The 18628-nt window shown below is 44.5% G+C and overlaps 1 protein-coding gene across 6 annotated transcripts in view; it reads left to right on the top strand.

The window, feature by feature from the left end:
• Window positions 1-18628, top strand: part of Tjp1 (tight junction protein 1) — a 243765-nt gene that overhangs the window by 15194 nt on the left and 209943 nt on the right. For all 6 annotated transcript variants that reach the window (XM_055623480.1, XM_055623479.1, XM_055623476.1 and 3 more), the window contains exon 2: window positions 56-188. In XM_055623480.1, coding sequence (XP_055479455.1) covers window positions 56-188 — 133 coding nt within the window. The remainder of the gene's footprint in view (window positions 1-55; window positions 189-18628) is intronic.

Below are 18628 nucleotides of genomic sequence, written 5' to 3'. Positions count from 1 at the left end.
CACAAGCTGCTCAGCTGTAAACCTGTCTCTTTAAGCGGCCCCCTCTTTCTTGCAGGGTAACTCCATCATCTGAAAACCCTAATGGTGCTACTTCTGGTGTCAGCCAAGGAAAACCTTCTCTAAGACGAATTAAAGGGAGACTACATCGGAGCAAAAGCCTTGACAGCATCGACTTCTGTGAACTCACTGTAAGTGGACTGGCTGTGCTTTTCTCATCTTTCAAGAAACAGGAAAATTTTACTACTGTATTTTCTCAGGATTGCAACAAGCTTTGGTCTGTGGTGTTGTGCTCCTTAAATGGTACGCCGATAAGAATGCTTTCCTAACTAGCAGTGCCTGTCTGATACCTTTATAGCAAATGGTTCACAATGAAGATGGCACTGCAAAGATGAAAGTCGTGAACACTTCAAAACAAACAAACAAACAACAACCACAAAATAACCTGAATCGAGAGGCTGGGAGATGCCTCAGTTGATGGCCACATGAGCCTGGAGACCAGAATTCAGATCCTAGAACACACTTAAATATTGGGTCATTTCAGCCTCAGAAGAACAGAACAGGCGATCCCCAGAGCAAGCTGCCGCACATGGCCAGCCAAATCAGTGAGCTCTGGGCTTAATTTAGAGACTCTGCCTTACTGAATGAGGTAGAAGAGTCGTCGAGGATGACTCCTGCCTGCACACACACACACAGACAGGTATGCCCGCACACATGCAGAATATACATATACACACATCACACATACATACCATACACACAAATGGAGAGAAAAAAAAAACAGATACAAAATTTCCATGACAGTCAGAAGTTCATGTTCAATTAAAGGGCAAGTTCATCAGCGTCTGATGAACTCCAAACAGCAGATTTCCTAATAGAGGCAGACGAATCTTGGCTCAGCTCATGGTGGTGCTTTCTGTTTCAAAGAACCAGCACTGATGGTCATATTCCTTTCTAGACATGTGACAAGTTTTCGCCTGGTGGTTTTGGAGGAACGCTGGCCTTTTTAGGCTCCGTCCAACTAAAAGAGATACTGTAGTGCTATACAGGAAATGCTAGGATATTCTGTGTCACAGGACTCATCGGCAGGCTCGTGAATAGTTAGGACAGTAATAGAGGTCTCATCTCTTCCTTTGAGTTCTGATTGGAAAAATTCCCAATCATAAAAACACCACAGGTTATTGTCCCGTAAAGTATATCAAAGCAGAGTTAGTGGTTAGCCTGTGACACTAAAACCCAGTATTTGGGGGCTATGACATTTGTGTCTCTTTATCATTGATGGAAGCAGGTGTTCAGTAAACATGAATGCTGTGTTGTTTTTTTCGTTCAAAATTTGCTTAGTTTATAGTAACTATTTTTAGTAAAATATTGTTTTATTTATTTCACTTAAAATTGCTCACGAGCACCTTTTGTGACACAAGACGCAGTAAGGTGAGACATGTCTGGTAAGAAAACATTTAGAAGTATCTGGGAAGGAATGGCTGATTGCGGAAAATGCAAATGTGCTTCAACAGGAAGTGCTTTGCTCTCAGGAGGAAACAGATTTGAGTTGCTGGCTGGCGCTTGAGAGTAGAAATTGAGATGGTGATGACTCTTTGTGTGGTCTTTGGCGCCATGGTTGCCGATCTGTGATCCGTGAGCAGATGCCTCTGGCACATGGGAACCTGTGTTTCCTTGTTTAGGAAATCGTTCTGGTTGGGAAAGAGGCTGATCTTTCTTAAAATGTGGTGGTGTCAGAGAGGGGGGGATTCCTCATGCTGTTCATTGCTTTGCTGTTATGCTTGGGATCTGGTGTGGGTTAGATTGGTGTGGCATTTGGATCTTCGAGTATTTACATATCCATAATGAGACATCCTGGGAATTGGCCCCAAGTCTAAACACATTATTTATTTAGGTTTCATAACACTTTTTTTACAGAGTTTGAAGGTGATTGTGTTCAATGTTGTAGTGAATTTATATTTTGGTTATAACTTGTCCTGTGAGGTCCAATTTGAGGTTTATCCTTTAGGACAAAAGTTTTCATCCTCTGATGAAACCTCTATCTCCAAAATTATTTACATTATAATTTATAACAGTAGCAAACTTACAGTTATGAAGTAGCAATGATAATAATTTTATGGTTGGGGTCACCACAACATGAAGAACTGTATTAAAAGTTGCAGCGTTAGGAAGGTTGAAAATCACCACTTTAGGACATTATGTCAGTGTTCAAGAAGTTTTGGGCTTTCATGTTAAGACTGTTTCCCACATAACAGAGATGCATATTTAAATTACCAGGAAATCTTGGCTCAAATATAGTTAGCTTGTCCATGTATTTTTGTTTGTTTGTTTGTTTGTTTGTTTGTTTGTTTTTTGAAGCAGGGTTCTGTATAACAAAGCCCTGGCTATCCTGGACTCGCTTTGTAGACCAGGCTGGCCTCCAACTCCCACAGATCCACTGCCTCTGCCTCCTGACTGCTGGGACTAAAGTTAGTGTGTGGCACCACATCAGCTTCCCTGTAATTCTGAATGATGTTTTAAATTGCTTATAATCTGTCCCTTGCCCCACGCCCAGCCAGACTTAATTTGGCCGATGGTCAAGAACAAAAAAAAAAAAAAAAAAAAAAAAAGGTAACACCACCTTGAGAAGTTGCCTTCTGCAAGTTAATTTCCTTCTTTTGGAAAGTCTTTGCTACAGGATTTCACTTTAGAGGTGAAAGGTCAGAGCCTCCTGGAAGAGCAGGCCTTGTGACACCGTTACAAGACAGGAAACAAGTGTTCCATGAATAACGGTGTATAGTGTGTGTGCTTGGCTTTGTGTTTCTTCCTTCTCGCTAAAGGGTGAGATAGACTTTGGCACGTGTCGTTCCATCTCTTTTTCACTTGTGCGAATGTAGTAACGAAGTCTTGTGATCGTAACCAATTAGAGTCTTTCACCATTTGAATTTATTTTCTTTCTCTTCAAACTCATAATTGGCAGTGACATTTATTTCACTCTTTGAACATTTGTACATTGTTACATGTTTTATACGTAAATTTGTCATATTTGTAGGAAATCAATACATTAAAAAAAAAAACAAACAAGAGTTTAATAGCTTGGCTACTTCCACTTTCTACCATAAGACTTGGAACTTAATACTATAATGTCTAAATGCATTTGAGTACATAGAGTCTTCAGCATGGGGCTAAAATATAATAGTCCCGGAATAATTTGCAAGCAGCTAAGCAAGTTGGAAACTGTCTTTTAGGCTGAGCTTCTCCTAGGCAGCTTGTCTTTTCTGAGAGTGTCTCTCAACAGTCTTAGTAGTTTACATATGCCTAAGGAGGGAGGAGCTTAGTGAACCTGGTGAATTTCAGGGACTTCCTGACGCTGTGAAGTCGCTTACTTCCAGAGAACTTAATGAAGTTCCTGTGGCATGGAATGTTTTATCCCACTCTCAGATCTTGTATCTTACTAAACTTCTCTGCAAGGTGGAAGACTTTTTATCTCAGAGGAAACTGCCGCCTAGCTCTGAGCCCCAAAGCCTAAAGGTGTCCAGTAGAGACCTCTGAGGATGTCAGTTGGATGAGAACAGATAAGCCTTATTCTAAGAAATAGTTATAGGTACCTCGTTATCAGTGTTATAACTCACAAAAGCCAAATGTCCTAGTAGATACCATTTTTAGGATTTATAAAAATACAAAGTATATGGTTTACTGTGCCTACTACTGAGGATAAACAAAAGTGGATGTGGTGATGCATATTTTTAATGCCAGCAGAGGTATGAAGATCTCTGAGTTCGAGGCTAGCCTGGTATATAGAGTGATCCAGGACAGCTAGGGCTACACAGAGAAACTTTGTCTCATTGTCCCAACAAAGTCTCTCTCTCTCTCTCTCACACACACACACACACACACACACCAAACAAAAAGGAAGAAAAATAGAAAAATTCAGTTTGTAATCTACCATATTTTCACATTTGGCTTTTAACTTTTTCAAGCCTGTCTAAGGAAGCCTTACATCTTAACTATGCTCGGAAAACACATCAAATGTAGGGAGAATGGGAGCTGAACACGGAAGTCTCAAGGTCCTGTTCCTGGCCCAGAAGCCCTGGGATCCGGCTGAGAGCTGGCCTTCTTCCCAGAACCTGATTGGTGCCATTTCACTCCTGGGGAGAAGCAATTGTTTCAGCTTTCTCTGTGGGGATTAAATAGGACGTTTTGTAAAACCTGTGGCAGAGTTGATCAGCATCCTAGTGCACTGGGGGCTCTGGGCTCCACCTAATCTTCCTGGTTCTTGCTACCCTATGCATACACACTTGGTAAAATCTTCCCAGGCCAGGTCAGAAATAAATAAGTTTATTCTGTAGATGTCTTTTCCTAAAATATCTGAACCTTCTTCAACATTTTAATGTTTTTTTTTAATTTTTTTATTATTTTTAATTTTTATTATTAGTTACATTTTATTAACTCTGTATCCCAGCTGTATCCTGCTCACTCATTCCCTCCCAATCCCACCCTTCCTCCCTCATCTCCTCCCTGCCCCTTTCCAAGTCCACTGATAGGGGAGGACCTCCTTCCCTTTCATCTGACCCTTCTTTATCAGGTATCTTCAGGACTGGCTGCAAAGTTCTCCTCTGTGGCCTAGCAGGGCTGTGCCTCCCTTGAGGAGTGGGGAGGTCAAAGAGCCTGCCATTGAGTTCTTGTCAGAAATAGTCCCTGTTCCCCTTACTAGGGAAACCCACTTGGTTACTGAGCTACCATGGGCTACATCCACGCAGAGGTTCTAGGTTATATCCATACATGGTCCTTGGTTAGAGAAACAGTCTCATATAAGGCCCCTGTGCCCAGATATATTTGGAGCCTACCACAGAGGGCCTCTGAAAGACTACCTAGCAGTGTTTCAAACAAATACTAAGACTCATAACCAAACCTTCGGCAGAGAGCAGAGAATCATATGAGAGAAGGGGGAGTTAACATGACATGGAGAGGACAGGAGCTCCACAAGGACATTTTAATGTTACATGGATCTTTCCGCACCTCTCTCCCCGGAGAGTTGAGAGTGGTAAGTAGCCCTCTTCTCCGTATATTTAGTTTTTTCTAATTCAACCAACTGTAGGTCAGAAGAATTTGAAAAAACAAAACAAAACTTGTACTGCACATGTTCACCTTTCTCCCTTTTCTTTGTTTGTTTGTTTGCTTGTTTCTTTCTTTCTGTGGGTAATGGCCTCAATAAATTTAAGCCTGGTAAATGCCTGTTTGGTTGGGCACAGAACCATTGCTCAGGCATCAGTGCTTTTGGCTGCTGGAGCACTAGCCACTTGAGGCAAACTAGCAAGTGTTTCCTCATCTAGCAGGGACTCTGGGGTGTGCCTCCATTGTGTTATTGGGGACCCTGGGTCCCACATTCCAGACCCCTCAGTCATGTAGACCTTGGCTCTCATTCCTTGACCTCAAGGTGATTGTCAGGTTAGTGTTCTCAAGTTTTGTATTTTTTTAGCAAAGAAAGAGCAAAGTAAAAGGATGTAAGAGTTTCTTCCAGTGAGATTTCACTCATCTTTTCAGAGAAGACACCCTCACAGGGGATGATTTCTTATCAGTCTGGTAAAATGTATACCATGTTGGCAATTCTTGTTCTAAGTAAGGGTGGAGAAGCGCCAGTTTTGAGTAGCAGAGGGCTCATGCGGCTAACAGTGGGACTCCGTGACTCAGGAAGGAGGAAACGGATATGTCATTGGTGACCAGTGGGGTCTTGTCTACTTGTGAATACAACCCTTAAGGACCAGACCATAAACTCCAAGTCATAAGAGGATTAAACTGTAATTGGTTCCGTGTCACTTCCTGAAAGAGATGCATTTCTAAGGCCTCTGCATGTGTCCTGATCCAGGTCAGAGTTAGAATGATTCTCCTGTCTGCATTCAAAAGGCGTGGGCCAGAGTGTTGGCAAGTCTTAAGTAGTACAAATGATTCTGCTCTGTCTGCCCAGTAGAAATTAGGATGTTCTTGGTACTTTTAATCAGAAAAGCTCTTATACTTTCAGATCTGTTCACAGAACGTGGCTTTATTAAAATTTTATATTGAATGAGTTTGATGTATACAATTAAAATTTGTGAAAAATATGACCAGATTGTGTTCAGTTTAAAAAGCCAAAACAGTACATTACTTTGAAGTAATATACTTCAAGGGAAGTGTGGCCAGAAGGCCCTAGTACAAAGAGTCATAATGGCTGCAGTGCTGTTTTTCCTTAGTTCTGTGAGCACATGTCTGTCCAGGACAGATTGGTCCCAAGTCTTCCCTCGCTTCTGGGTGTCATTGTTTTGAGTGTCGAATGTTGCAGTGTCTATGTACACTTTCCTCCGCAATCTCCAGCACCAATGACATCATCAGTGTCATAAAACCAATTGCTTTGTAGAAGCTGATGTAGTGTTAAGGGCTCAATAGGGCTCACTCAGTGTAAATGTTTGTCTATCAGAGGAGATGTCGTTAAGTTACTAAATGGCCTCTTGGCAATAGGCCTTGTGGGGGACTGAGACTGGAAATAACTGTCGGCTGTTTTAAAGATGGCACTGACTCGTCTATCCGTGATGGGGTGCTGGCGTGCACATGCCCTGGTCGAAGCCGGAAGACGACATGTGGGAGTCGGCTCTCCCCTTCCACCGTGTGATTCGGGGATTGAACTCGTGGCATCAGGCTTGGTGGCGGACACCATTTTCTGCTGAGCCGTCTTGCCATCCCCGGTGATGTCTTTTCCCTGTCCTTCATGGGTCGACCATCTGAAAGAGCCCTCAGTGTGTCTGTCCAGTGTTCCTCAGCGGTAACACCCCAGGATCTGGCGTGCTTCTCTGTTGGCCTGACGTCATCGGGTCAGGCAGCATGAGAAGTCCTGCACTCGCCAGGTGGTTTTCGCTGTGCCAGGCTGCTGGCTTCACGTCTGCTCTCTCTCCCCTTCAGTTCACCATGCTTCGTCTACTCACTGAGGAAATTTTCATAAAGAAAGTTTTTAAGACAATGGTTGTGACCCATGTTGTGGTGAGCCACCCGAGCATAAAATTATCTTCGTATTTCATAACTGTGACTTCACTACTGTTATGAATGGTGATGTAAGTATGCAGGGTATCTGATAGGTGACTCCTCAGGGGCTGCCACTCACAGGTTGAGAGCTGCTGCTCTAAGACAACGCCAGTGCTTCTCCTCAGACTTCCGCCCTCCTCCAGTCTCAGCCTCCGACATGCTGCTGCCTCCGTCAGCACCCCCTGAGGTGGTTCCCAAATTGTGTCTTTACCTCCATTTCTTTCCTTCTGCCACCAGTGTGTATGAGAAGAAGGGATTCCCTCATTTGTTTATCTTACCTTCATGTATGAATATATGTATGTATATATTAATTAATTTTTGGTGTGTGAGTATGTGTATGTGCAATTGTGTGCACCTTATTTTTTGAGACAACGTCTCTCCCTGAACCCGGAGCTCACTGGTTAGCCTGGCTGGCTGCCCAGCAAGCCCCTGGGCTTCTCCTGGCTCTGCTTCCCCAGCTCTGGGATTACAGGGACCCTGTCATGCCTGGCTATTTATATGGCTGATAGAGATTCAAATTCAAGTTTTCGTCTTTGTGCAACAAGCATCTTACTCCGCTGAACTGTCTCCCAGGCTCTCATTCATCTCTATATTTATTTTAAAACAGATGCATAAAACACACAAAAAACCTGTCCATGTTAGTAGGATGGCATCAATTAATTTCTTTATAGCTTTGTAGAGAGTCCTGTTTTGTTCAGTGGATTACAAACTACTGCTGTCATTAACGTTTGACACCTGAATTTTCCTGGACTTAGCCTGTGAGAGCTCCTTCAGACTGGTTCCTTTGGTCTTCTGCCATGTCCCCTCTCTCTGAACATGCATTCTGCATATGGTGCCCCAGGCTCAGTCTGGGCTTTTTGTATCCAGTCATGAATAAGCCTTCACCTCACAGAGGCTCCGGATCTCTGCTACAGAGGATGACACTTGCAGCCAGATGTGGAGGTTTGCTGTGCTCACTGCTTCGACGTGCTTTGCTGTCTTAGCAGACAGGAAATGTACAAAGATGCAGACAGCTACACAAGCAGAATGATCTACAGCTCTAAGCGCGTGCCAAGTGTGTGTGTGAATGTGTGCTTCTGTGTACGCGCACGTGCCTGTGTGTGAGCGTGTACCTCTGTATGTGAGGGTCTATTCACGTGTGTTCACCTGTGTATGTGAGAGAAAGAGTGTGCATGCGTGTGTACGAGAGCACATGTCTGTGTGTGCCTCTGTATGACGGTGCATACATGCGTGAGTGTCAGTGTAGGTGTACATGTATTCCTGGGTGTGTGTTTCTGTGTATATGTGTATGAGGGTGTGTGCATTTGCCTGTGTGTGTGTTTCAGAGAATGAGAGAGAGAGAGCATTGTGTACTTGTGTGTGTGTGTGTGTGCGTGTGCCTTACATGCTCACTGATCGTCATATCAGTTCTTCGCCTCAGGGTCCCCTCCTAGCTCTCTTCCCTTCCTGGTTTCCAGGAGTGAGGAATCTGACCTCCCTCCCCTTGACTATTTTCATGTCACCCAGCCTGCTCTCTGTTCACTGTAACCAGTCTCCCAGTCGGACCTGCTCTGCCCACCAGGGCCAGTGTCCTGTGTGGAGTCACATACCGTTTGTATGACCTGCAGGGCTTGGAAAGCGTATTTGACAAGAGAAGTGTGTGTGCCGAGAGGGTGGACTAAGCTTGTGTCTTCCAAAGAGAAGAGTTTGAAGTGCTGAAGTCTGTAGAAGCCTTGCCTTCGAGTTTCCCCCTGGCGATGCGTATGCTGAGCTTAACAAACAGGTGCGGGTGATCATTGTTTCAGAAGTTCATCATGAGACTATCAACTGATGAGTCTAGGATAAATTTCTTACCTCATCCAGATTCACATGGCCAGTGGGAGTTCCTCCTGGGCACACACGCTGTTGACAGTTTGTGGCCACTCAATGGACATTCAAGCGTCAAGAGAATCTAGAACATTGGTCTGGGGGAGGGGGCATTTTGACTTTGCCCATGACTCAGTGTGTGCTGGGGATCATTGAGCCCAGAGTCTGTGTTTATTCTACGACTGCCTGTACCCCAAACCCTTGATCCTGCACACGGAACACCGGCGGGAATTGCTTAGTGGAGAGGAAGTGCTCTTCAGTGATCCCTGCATGGATAACACGTCAGTGTAAGCATTGAGGTCACGTGAAAACAGAGCAGCCCTGCCTTGTTTTATGTTGTTACTGGAAGAAATAACACACCAAACAAGCCTGAGAAAGACATATGTGGCATCCGCTTCAATTGCTGGAGAAACAGCTGGAGAAGCATTTGCTGACACTTATATATAAATCTGGCTTTTCAATTCAGACCAACAAAAGAATAAAATCTTCATGATATGTTTGCAACCTTCAGATACTGATCCCAGACAGCGGGCTTTGAGAAACAAAATGTTGCCGATAGAGAGAATTCACAGGACTGAAACTATAAGCTACAAACATCACTGTTGGTGCAATATCATTTTGTCTAAAAAAAATTGAGTTTCTGAATGAAAATAATTTTCAACAATTTTTTTGAGGTAAAAGATCAAGAACGGTTTTATGCATTTTACAGAAAAGTAAAGATGAACTATGTTGGTTTTAGGAAACTAATTTTTTTTTTCCTGAGATGCTATCTGTGTTGGTATGATTTTGGTTTATTTATTTATTTATTTATTTGGTTCTTTGAGACAGGATTTCTCTGTGTAACTGTGGCTGTCCTGGAGCTCTCTCTATAGACCATGCTGGCTTTGAACTCTCAGAGATAAATCTGTCTGTGCCTCTACCACCTGCCTCTGCTCTGCCACCACCATGGCTGGTTCTTATATTTTTATCTATTAACAATTGGGTGGGGAAAATATTAAGTGCTTTTCGAAAAGCTGGTTATTCACTCAGTAAAAATATGGTATTAAAAGGTATGAGCCAGGTGTAGGGGTGCACGCCTTTGATCCCAGCGCTTAGGGAGGAAGAGGCAGGCAGATCATGTGAGTTTGAGGCCAGCCTGATCTACAAAGCAAATCCAGGACATCCAGGGCTACACAGAGAAACCCTGTCTCAAGAAAAAAAAAAAAAAAAAGTACAATGCCTGTTCTGTTTCCTAATGATTTCTAACTTTTGCATATAAATATTTCTTTTATTTGTGTTTTGAAACAGTCTCACTTTGTAGCCCTGGCAGTCCTGAAACTACGTAGACCAGCTGGCCTCACAAAGAACAACTCCTGACTTTGACTCTTAACTCTGCCCCCTAGTGCTGGGATTAAAGGTATGCGCCACCATACCTGGCCCAAATACTTTTTAAATGCCATGTAGGAGAAAAGAGTTTAGTGTTGCTTTGTGGTTTAAGTATGATTTTTAAATAGAGAAACACACACGGAGAGAGAGAGAGAGAGAGAGAGAGAGAGAGAGAGAGAGAGAGAGAGCGCATATCCTTGCCACGGCATGCATGCCATGGCATAGCTGTGGAAGTCAGAGGACAGCTCGGGAGAGCCAGTTCTCTGCTTCCACTTTGTGGGTTGCTGGGCTAGAACTCAGATCATCAGCCTTGGCAGCAAGGACCCTTACCCAGTGAACCATCTTGTCTTACTGTGTATTAAAAGAGGCCAGTGCTTTTAACTGGTAAAATGCTCAGGTGCTGTCTCTAACAGCGAAATAATTCAAGGAAGGTTAAGTGAACCCTGCTTGGACAGTAGTTCGTGCATCAACAACCCTTCCTGTTAAGAGAGGTCTGCTCCTCACTTGCTCGCTCATGAAACCCCCGGCTTTTTGTCTCCCACAGTTCCCCTAAGAACCTGGTTTCGCCTCTGTCTTATCACAGCTGGCAGCGATTTTTTTTTTTTTTACTCATCTGTAAAGTGAGCTCCTTCAAAGCCGAGGCCAGAATGTCTTGATCATTCTTGTTTCATTATTTCGTCTACATAGATACTAAAACGTGTTGACTGACCAAAATACAGAGTATTCACTTAAGAAAATAACTTGAGAATCTCACAGACGCTCACTCAAGTGGTCCCTGAGGGCCCCTGGTCCTTGCTGGTTGGCCCTCCCTACTCTCTGTTCATTAAGCAAGCATGTAAGCTGAAATGCTGGCTCTCTGTTGGAAATTGGAGATGATGCCAGAGTGTGGCTGTCAACCCTGGGGGCAGGAGCTGCATTCCTCGAGGGTAAGGGATCTACCAGGATTATCACTCTCATTAATTTCCAGCAAGGGAGGAGTCTGAGGGAGTTGAATCTCTTCAGAACCAGAAATCTGGCTATTTATGTAACCAGGAATTCCTGAGGCCAGTCTGATTGCAATTTGCAAGTTGAAAACCAATTAGAGGCAGATTTTTGCCCTTCATGGTCACTTTCTTTATTAAGCAGCTGAATTCACCCAAGGTATTTCCAAGGCACTCTTAGGGCCAGCCAGCCTCTCTAAGTCTTTTTTTTTTTTTTTTTTTAAGAAGCATTTCTAAATGCAGAGGCTTTGAGAACTTCATTCTTCCAAGTAGAGGCTTCTGTCTTGGTCCAGAGGACTTTCTGACTTAGTTCTGTGGCTCAGAATGTTGTCTGTGTCCTGGACCAGTGCCAGCATCTCATACCTGTTTAGAATTCCTCTTCAGTAACAGCTGGTAGTGGGGAGTTTGCTGGTCCTGATTTTAGGCTGTCTTTTGTTCATCAGAACTGAATAGGGCCAGCTTAGAAATTCGTTCTTAATGAAATGAGTAGAGGAAATATGATCTCAAAGAGGAGGCAGCTAGGGTGTCATTATTCCCCCTTTTATCTTGTACTTGGTGAGTCTCTCAAGGAAGCAGTACCTGGATGCTGTAATTCGGTTGGTGGATGTCCCCTCAAAGGCTTCGTCCCCAGTTTGGGGCACTCTTAGGAACCTTTAGGAGCCAGGGCTTAGAGAGAAAAGGTTAAGTGTTTAGGGAGTGTGATCTTGAAGGGATATTTTGTTCCTGGTACCTTTCGTGTGGCTGTTTACTTTTTAGCCACCATGCTGCAAATAGGCTTCCCCAGGCACTCCCTTGTGGTGTGTTGGGCTGCCACAGGCCCAAAGCAACTGTAGACTGAAACCATGAACCACAGTAAGTCCTTTCCGTTATTAAGTTGCTTATCTCGGTTATTTTGTCACAGTGATCTGACAGACACCTGGACCCTGTCGCCGTCTAGGGCTGAGCTTCAGTTTTCTCACCTGTGCTGGAGACCGGCTTTCCTCCTCTATTTCACCAGCTAGCTTGCCTGTTCCAGCCCCTCCGCGTAGATTACAGCACCAGCCTCACAGCCAGAACACATGCAAGGCCTGCCTATCTTAGTTGAGCCGGGGCTCCCATCCCGAATCTCACCCGTACCTTCATCGTCACCCACTTGTTTGCCTTTCGATCAGCCACAGTCTGGCAGAGCTAGACTGTTATCAGGAGAGAACCGACACTCAAAGCTGCTCAGTATAGACAACACCACAAAGAAGGCAACCTTTGAACAGCATTGCAAGGTCACATATGATTTTGTTGGGATTTAAAAAAAAATACAGGTGCTTCTTGGGCTTTGGGAATGGATAAGGGAAGGAAGCTTGAGCTGAGGGCTGGTGGAAGGACCTTGTTGGACATTCTGGACTGTGGAGCTCTACAATGTGCCCCAGGCTGGGTGGATGATGTGGGGGATGCAGGGGCCCTTCTGTGCCCCGTCTTCCCCTCCAGCCACAGCAGCTCTGCCTTTTCTGTCCTGCTGGCTGCTGAGGTAGGTTTGTGAATGTAGAAGGCTAATGTAAGAGCCACAGACGGGATCAGAAGCAGAGGAGCCAGCTGAGGATGCGTGGAGGGAGAGCAAGGAGAAGCTAAGAAGTAGAGAGAGTCTCTGGAAGGGAGGCTTCACAAAGACCTTGTCCTGAGAATGGAGCAGGGCAGAGGCGATGTGGGAGCAGCAGGCCTTGGAGGCCATCTAGGGAGGCAGAGGAGAGGGTTTTTTTTTTTTTTAATTTTTTTTTTCTCATACAGATGGTATAATTTTTTTCTCATAGTCACAGAGCAGAGAGAGCAGACACTGCTTCAGAATCCGCAATCTGAGGCCAGTTACTTCTGACGTCTGTACCCGGTGCCCCGAGTGGGCTACTCTGGTGGCACACAGCCTCCTGTTGCTGTGCTTAGCATTGTGAGTGGAGAGTAGATGAACATCTGGAGGTGACTGGTGGACTTGGCTGAGGTGGCTGCTAGGCCAGAGGTTAAAAATATAGACACGAGAAGAGATTCTTTGTGTTATTGAATGAGTTAGCTAATGGAAATCCTTTGCTATGTAATATGGAGCTGTTTGACTATTCACTGGTAAGCTTATTCTATTTCTCACTTGCTGAGCAGGATCATTTGATTTCCACATTTATTATTGAACAGATTAAATCACCCCTAAGAAGCATAACAAATAATATAATCATGCTGTTTACACACACACAGAGAGAACTTTGAGTACATATAGAAAGTATACGTATGTATTTGTACATTGAAAGTATACATTGTATTTTTCTTTGAAACAGATACTTCATCCCACTAATGTAACCAGAACAATTGAACTCCATGTGACTCCTAGCATGATTGTGAAATATGGAAGTTTTAGGATACGTTGTTTTCAGTCTGTAAACATGGTTATCTGTTTGGAGTGCTGGGGATGAAACCCAGGGCCTTGCATAGGCTAAGCAAATGCTGTCACACTGAGCTATATTTCCAGCCTCTTTTTTTTTTTCAACATCTCTATGGTTGCTTTAACGACAGTGGCCCTCATAGGTGCCATGTTTGAATACTTGGTCCTCTGTGAAACTGTTTGGGAAGGATTAGGAGGTGTGGCAGCATTGGAGGAGGTGTGTCACTGGGAGTGGGCTCAGAGGCTTCAAAAGCCCATGTCATTCCCTTGCTCTCTGCCTCCTACATGTGGATAAGAATGTGTGTTCTCAGCTAGTGCTGCCTGCCTGCCTGACTGCCTGCTTCATGCCATGCTCCCTGCCATGAGAGTCGTGGCTCTAACCTGTGGCGCAGATTTCGGTTTCTTTTAAAAACACAGACATATTCTCTAAGAATCTATTTTGTTTTAATCCCACGTTTGGGGACGTGGGGCTGCTTCGAAACTAACTATGATTTACCTCCTGCTCTCGAAGAGGCATGATTTTGCCAGCTGCAGATAGTTTCTGTAATTGTGTAAAGTTTGGAATTCTGGGGACTTTTCAGTGTGTCTATAAATGCTAGGGCCCCAGAGGCATGCTGGGTTGTTGGTTGCTGTTGGCTGTGGTTTGTTAAGTACCTGTTTGCAAGGAAGAAGAAACAACAAGGGGAAATTAGATACCCTGATGGTGAAGATCAAACTTGCCCCAAAAAGCTTAACACCCCTAAACAGCAGGAAGTGCTTTAGTGATAAAAATCGCCCCTTTCCGACCCTTGACTCTATTCGGGATCTCTTTCCTTTCCTCTCTCTCATAACTAGTGTTACGGGTTATAAGGGTAGAAGCAAGGGGTGGAGAAGGGTGGAAGAAAGAGGTATTAAAGTCCGGCTACACTAACCCTCTTGAAGTGTGAGCTCAAATTAAACATTTTCTTCTGCACTGAGGATGTAGCTCAGTGGCAGAGCACTTACCTGGTAAGTCTGCGGTCCTAGGTTCATATCCCCAGCACTGCAATAAATAACATTTTCTTCTCTAAGTTGCCTAGATGTGTTTGCAAACATTCCAGAAGAGACAAGCCCCCCCCCCCAAAAAAAAGCAGGTGAGGCAGAGGCTCCAGACTACAGAGTGAGTTCAATGCGGAGAGAACAACAAAGCTTCCAAGTGCCAGATGCCTCTTGGGCTGTTAGTACTAAGGACGGTCATATCCAACCTTTAATATTAACTAAACGCTCCCATACAGTGAAGCAGCACCAGCACAATAGAGTGTAGACAGGAAAGACACCATTTAAGTCGGGCCTGAGCGTGGACTAAGAACCTGACTGTTGCTGTTTTTATGGCCACCCCATGGAGAGACTTACATAGGGACTATATCCACACTCCAGCAGATACCCAGGTTGTGCGTTCACATCATCCAGGTCGCAGAACTGGGAAAGATGCTTCTTCCGAGGAGCCTAATTCTCAGCTTTTCAACAGGCATCTAATGTGGTCATCGTAGATGCGGAGCCCCAAGGGCAGGCTGGCCAGCCGCAGTGGACTTCCAGCTGGCCACAGGGGGGCAGCGCTCTCTAGCGTGTGTGATTCACCTGCCTGCTGAACCGGTTAAGGCGCTTTACTTTGTGGCCCCTGTGTCTCACCCCTCAAAGGTCTACTTGAATGTGTAACAGGTGGACTTTAATGTAGACATAAAAGGTAGTGCCCCTTTGCTGGTGTGAATTGCTGGCAGCAGTGGGCGAGTGGGGAGCTGAAGCGACCCTGGGCTTGTCTAATGATGGATAATAGGCCAAGCGTTGTGGTAAACGGGGGGCAGTACTAGATTGTTGGTGACCCTGTTGTCTGCTACCAGGAAACTGTCAGAACTCTCTGCTTTTGTCTGGACAAGTTGATGATTGATTATTATTTCAATCTGGAGGGGAAAAAAACATACATATATATATATATACATACATTGCTTCTGGGTGGACAGGTGAGCAGACTACAAAGAGTCTGCAGAAAAGGGGAGTAGATCATACCCAATTGGTTGTGCAGGGCACAGAGGTGATCCTGTCAAGCCCTTCACCTGGGTCAGCAGTGGCGTGCTGGCTCAGCAGGTTTTGAAGAGGTGTGCATTAAAAGACAAGGGGAACAGTAGGCTGAGAGTGTAGATGACGGGGTGCATTGATCGTGGCCCCAGTGGGAAGGCATAGGTCAAGGTTACCAAATGGATATGCAGTCAGGATTTTTGCAGTTCTTTGGAGTGGCAGCAGATGGTTCAATAGTCATTTGCCTCAGTCTTCAATGCTGCTCCAGAGACTCACTAGCAAGCCAAGGGGAATGCAGAGGGCTTCTTTGATTTGGTTTGGAGCATGCGCACGTGTGTCTCTGTGGGTGTGTGTGTGTGTGTGTGTGTGTGTGTGTGTGTTTCTTTTATTTGAGATTGTTTCTTGGTTTGTTTGTTTGTTTGTTTGTTTGTTTGCTTTGGGAAGGGGAGAGGGTCAAGACAGGTTTTCTCTGTGTAGCCTTAGCTGGAACTTGCTCTGTAGACCAGGCTGGCTTTGAACTCCCTGAGATCTGCCTCTGCCTCCTGAGTGCTGGGATTAAAGAAGCGCACCACCACCACCCTGCTCTGTTTGTGGGGTTTTTTTTTTTTTGTTTTGTTTTTAGGTGTCTGACAATTACAAGGATTTAGGAAATCGTGACTGATCCCTGAAGTAGAGGAGGGACAGAGAAACTAGAAGGAGTGTCTCTAGAGAGAACTTGAGTATCATGTGTACAAGGTAAACATGAAGAATTCAAGTTCGGTTAGAATGCCAGAAGAAACCTGAGGATGAAGAACCTCTGGGAGGAAAACAAGGTGATCTGTGGAGGCAGTTATGCTAAAGCGACCTAAGACATCTCTAAGTGCTGCTGGTGGGTATGAAAACAGAGGAGAGTCATTTGAGTGACGAGCAGAAACATTTGTGGAATGCGGAGTGATGGCTGTGAAGGGGTTGTTTTGTGCCTTCATGTCTGAGTGTCATGTTCTGGGTCCCTACAAGAGATGGAGTCAGGCCTGTTCTCCTCCAAAGGCATCGCTTTAATAGTACCTCAGAGACTAATGCACTTAATGCCCTAATTTATCCTAATGTACAGGAAGTTCACAGCTATGTCAGAAATTAAATGTGCTGGGTATTTGGAAATCCAGTCAAATAAAACTCTTTTGCAAAACGTTCGTTCCTCCCATTCCATCACCTTTTCACACCCTGTTAATAACCAAGTTCATAATTAGCTTTTTCCTGGAGTCCATGTTTGCATTTGAAGTTGAAAACCACTTTAGAAGTTACAAATATTTCAGGAACGGACTTCAGTTACGCATATGCTTAGAAGGTAAATGTCTTTTTACTATTGTTATTATTCCTCATACATTTTAGATGCTTTTAAAGCAGTAATTATGGCTAGAAATCATTCATGTTTCCCCATTTGCTGAGTTGGTGACACGAGGATGTTACTATTCTGTGTCACTGAAGGTGGGAACAGAGGCAGTGTCTGGGTTGGAGGACCAAGGAGAGCCCAGCCTTGCCTCTCTGACCTGACAAGCAACCTCAATCTAAGTTAAATGAAGCACTGAATCACCATAGGCCTTTGTTAGTAAGATGTGTAGGAAGACCTGGGTTGGGCTGTTTCACCTTGCTGTTAATTTTGTGTCTGAAGCTAACAATCGTGCCCTTGACCTTGCAGGGCAGAGGCACTGTTACAGGTGGCAGCATTCACCCATCCTGCCTGTGGCTAGACAGTCGCATCTTAAATAAGATATTTTAGAATAAACTAATATAATTTTGGGAAAACAAGGCCTTGCAAGACCCTTATGTCCTGGTTAACTAACTTTAAATTTGACCGGGGCATCGATCTGGAGGAAGTCACTAGCACTAGCCTTGGTTGCTGCAGCAGAAGCACAGACATGGAGAGGGATTTTGCTCTTTCTAGCAAGCCTTTGGATACTGCAGAATGTGGATGTCAGCTGATTTAAGGTGAGTTTTAACATGCCTTATGACTTAAGTTACTGGATTTACCCATAGCCCAAGGGGAGTGTCCTGACCCTCTCCCCTTGAAGTGTCTCTGTTGAGACCTCAGGTCTTTTCTCCTGACTAGTATATCCCCTTTCACCCAGCCATCCTGCCATACCTTCAGGGCCTGTGCTGTTGTTTTTTCTTTTCCAGAATCTTCAGTCTTTCCAGGATTTATACTTTTTTCTGTTTGACTAAATAACGCTATCTTTTTAAAAAAGTAGCCCTACGTAATTTGTCATCTTTCTTTCTTTCACTGCTTGGCCGGGACTGTTAGCCAGCAAGCCTCAGCAATCTGTTGAGACCACTAAAGAAGAATGAGACCACTAAAACAATTTTTCAGCCAAATTTGAAGCAAGCATTATTAAAATACTGGCCAGGATGACAGACACTGGCTAGGTCCATACCTGTGATTCCCAGAGAATGGCTGCGAATTATGTAAGTCGGGTGTTTATAAAGGCGAAACCCAAAGGCTCTGCACTTCCTGCCTTTCTCCAGTCAGGGGCAAGTATACATCCTGACGGACTTCCTGCCTACGTGTGATCAAGCACGGCCTGCGCAGTTGGGGCAACCAAGCTTGTCTGAAGAAGTGAAAGCATGTGAATTGTGATCTTACATGAGCAGCCCCCAGCCCTCAGGGAAGTTACCTGTCGTTGAGTGAGGCTTACGGGTTAGAGGCATTTTTGCCTTATAGATCTCTTAAAGCCGTAATTTGAGAGCCAGGCGTTGGTGACGCATGCCTTTAATCGAGTGCTCAGGAGGCAAAGGTAGGTGGATCTCCTAGTTCAAGGCCAGCCAGGACAACTAGGACAGCCAGGGCTACACAGAGAAACACCCCCACCGTCAAACAAACAACAACAAACACACAAAAGATAGTAATATAAACTTGAAAAATAACTTTAGTCCATACAAATCCTCCTCTGCTTTAGTCCCAACCTCTGCAGTGTTAGAATTCCAGGTGCAAGCCACCACACTTTTCCACGGATGA

Source organism: Psammomys obesus, unplaced genomic scaffold, assembly GCF_907164565.1.
Source record: "Psammomys obesus unplaced genomic scaffold, mPsaObe1.curated_primary_1811, whole genome shotgun sequence".
Taxonomy (NCBI): domain Eukaryota; kingdom Metazoa; phylum Chordata; class Mammalia; order Rodentia; family Muridae; genus Psammomys; species Psammomys obesus.
This window is presented reverse-complemented; position numbering and strand designations above follow the sequence as displayed.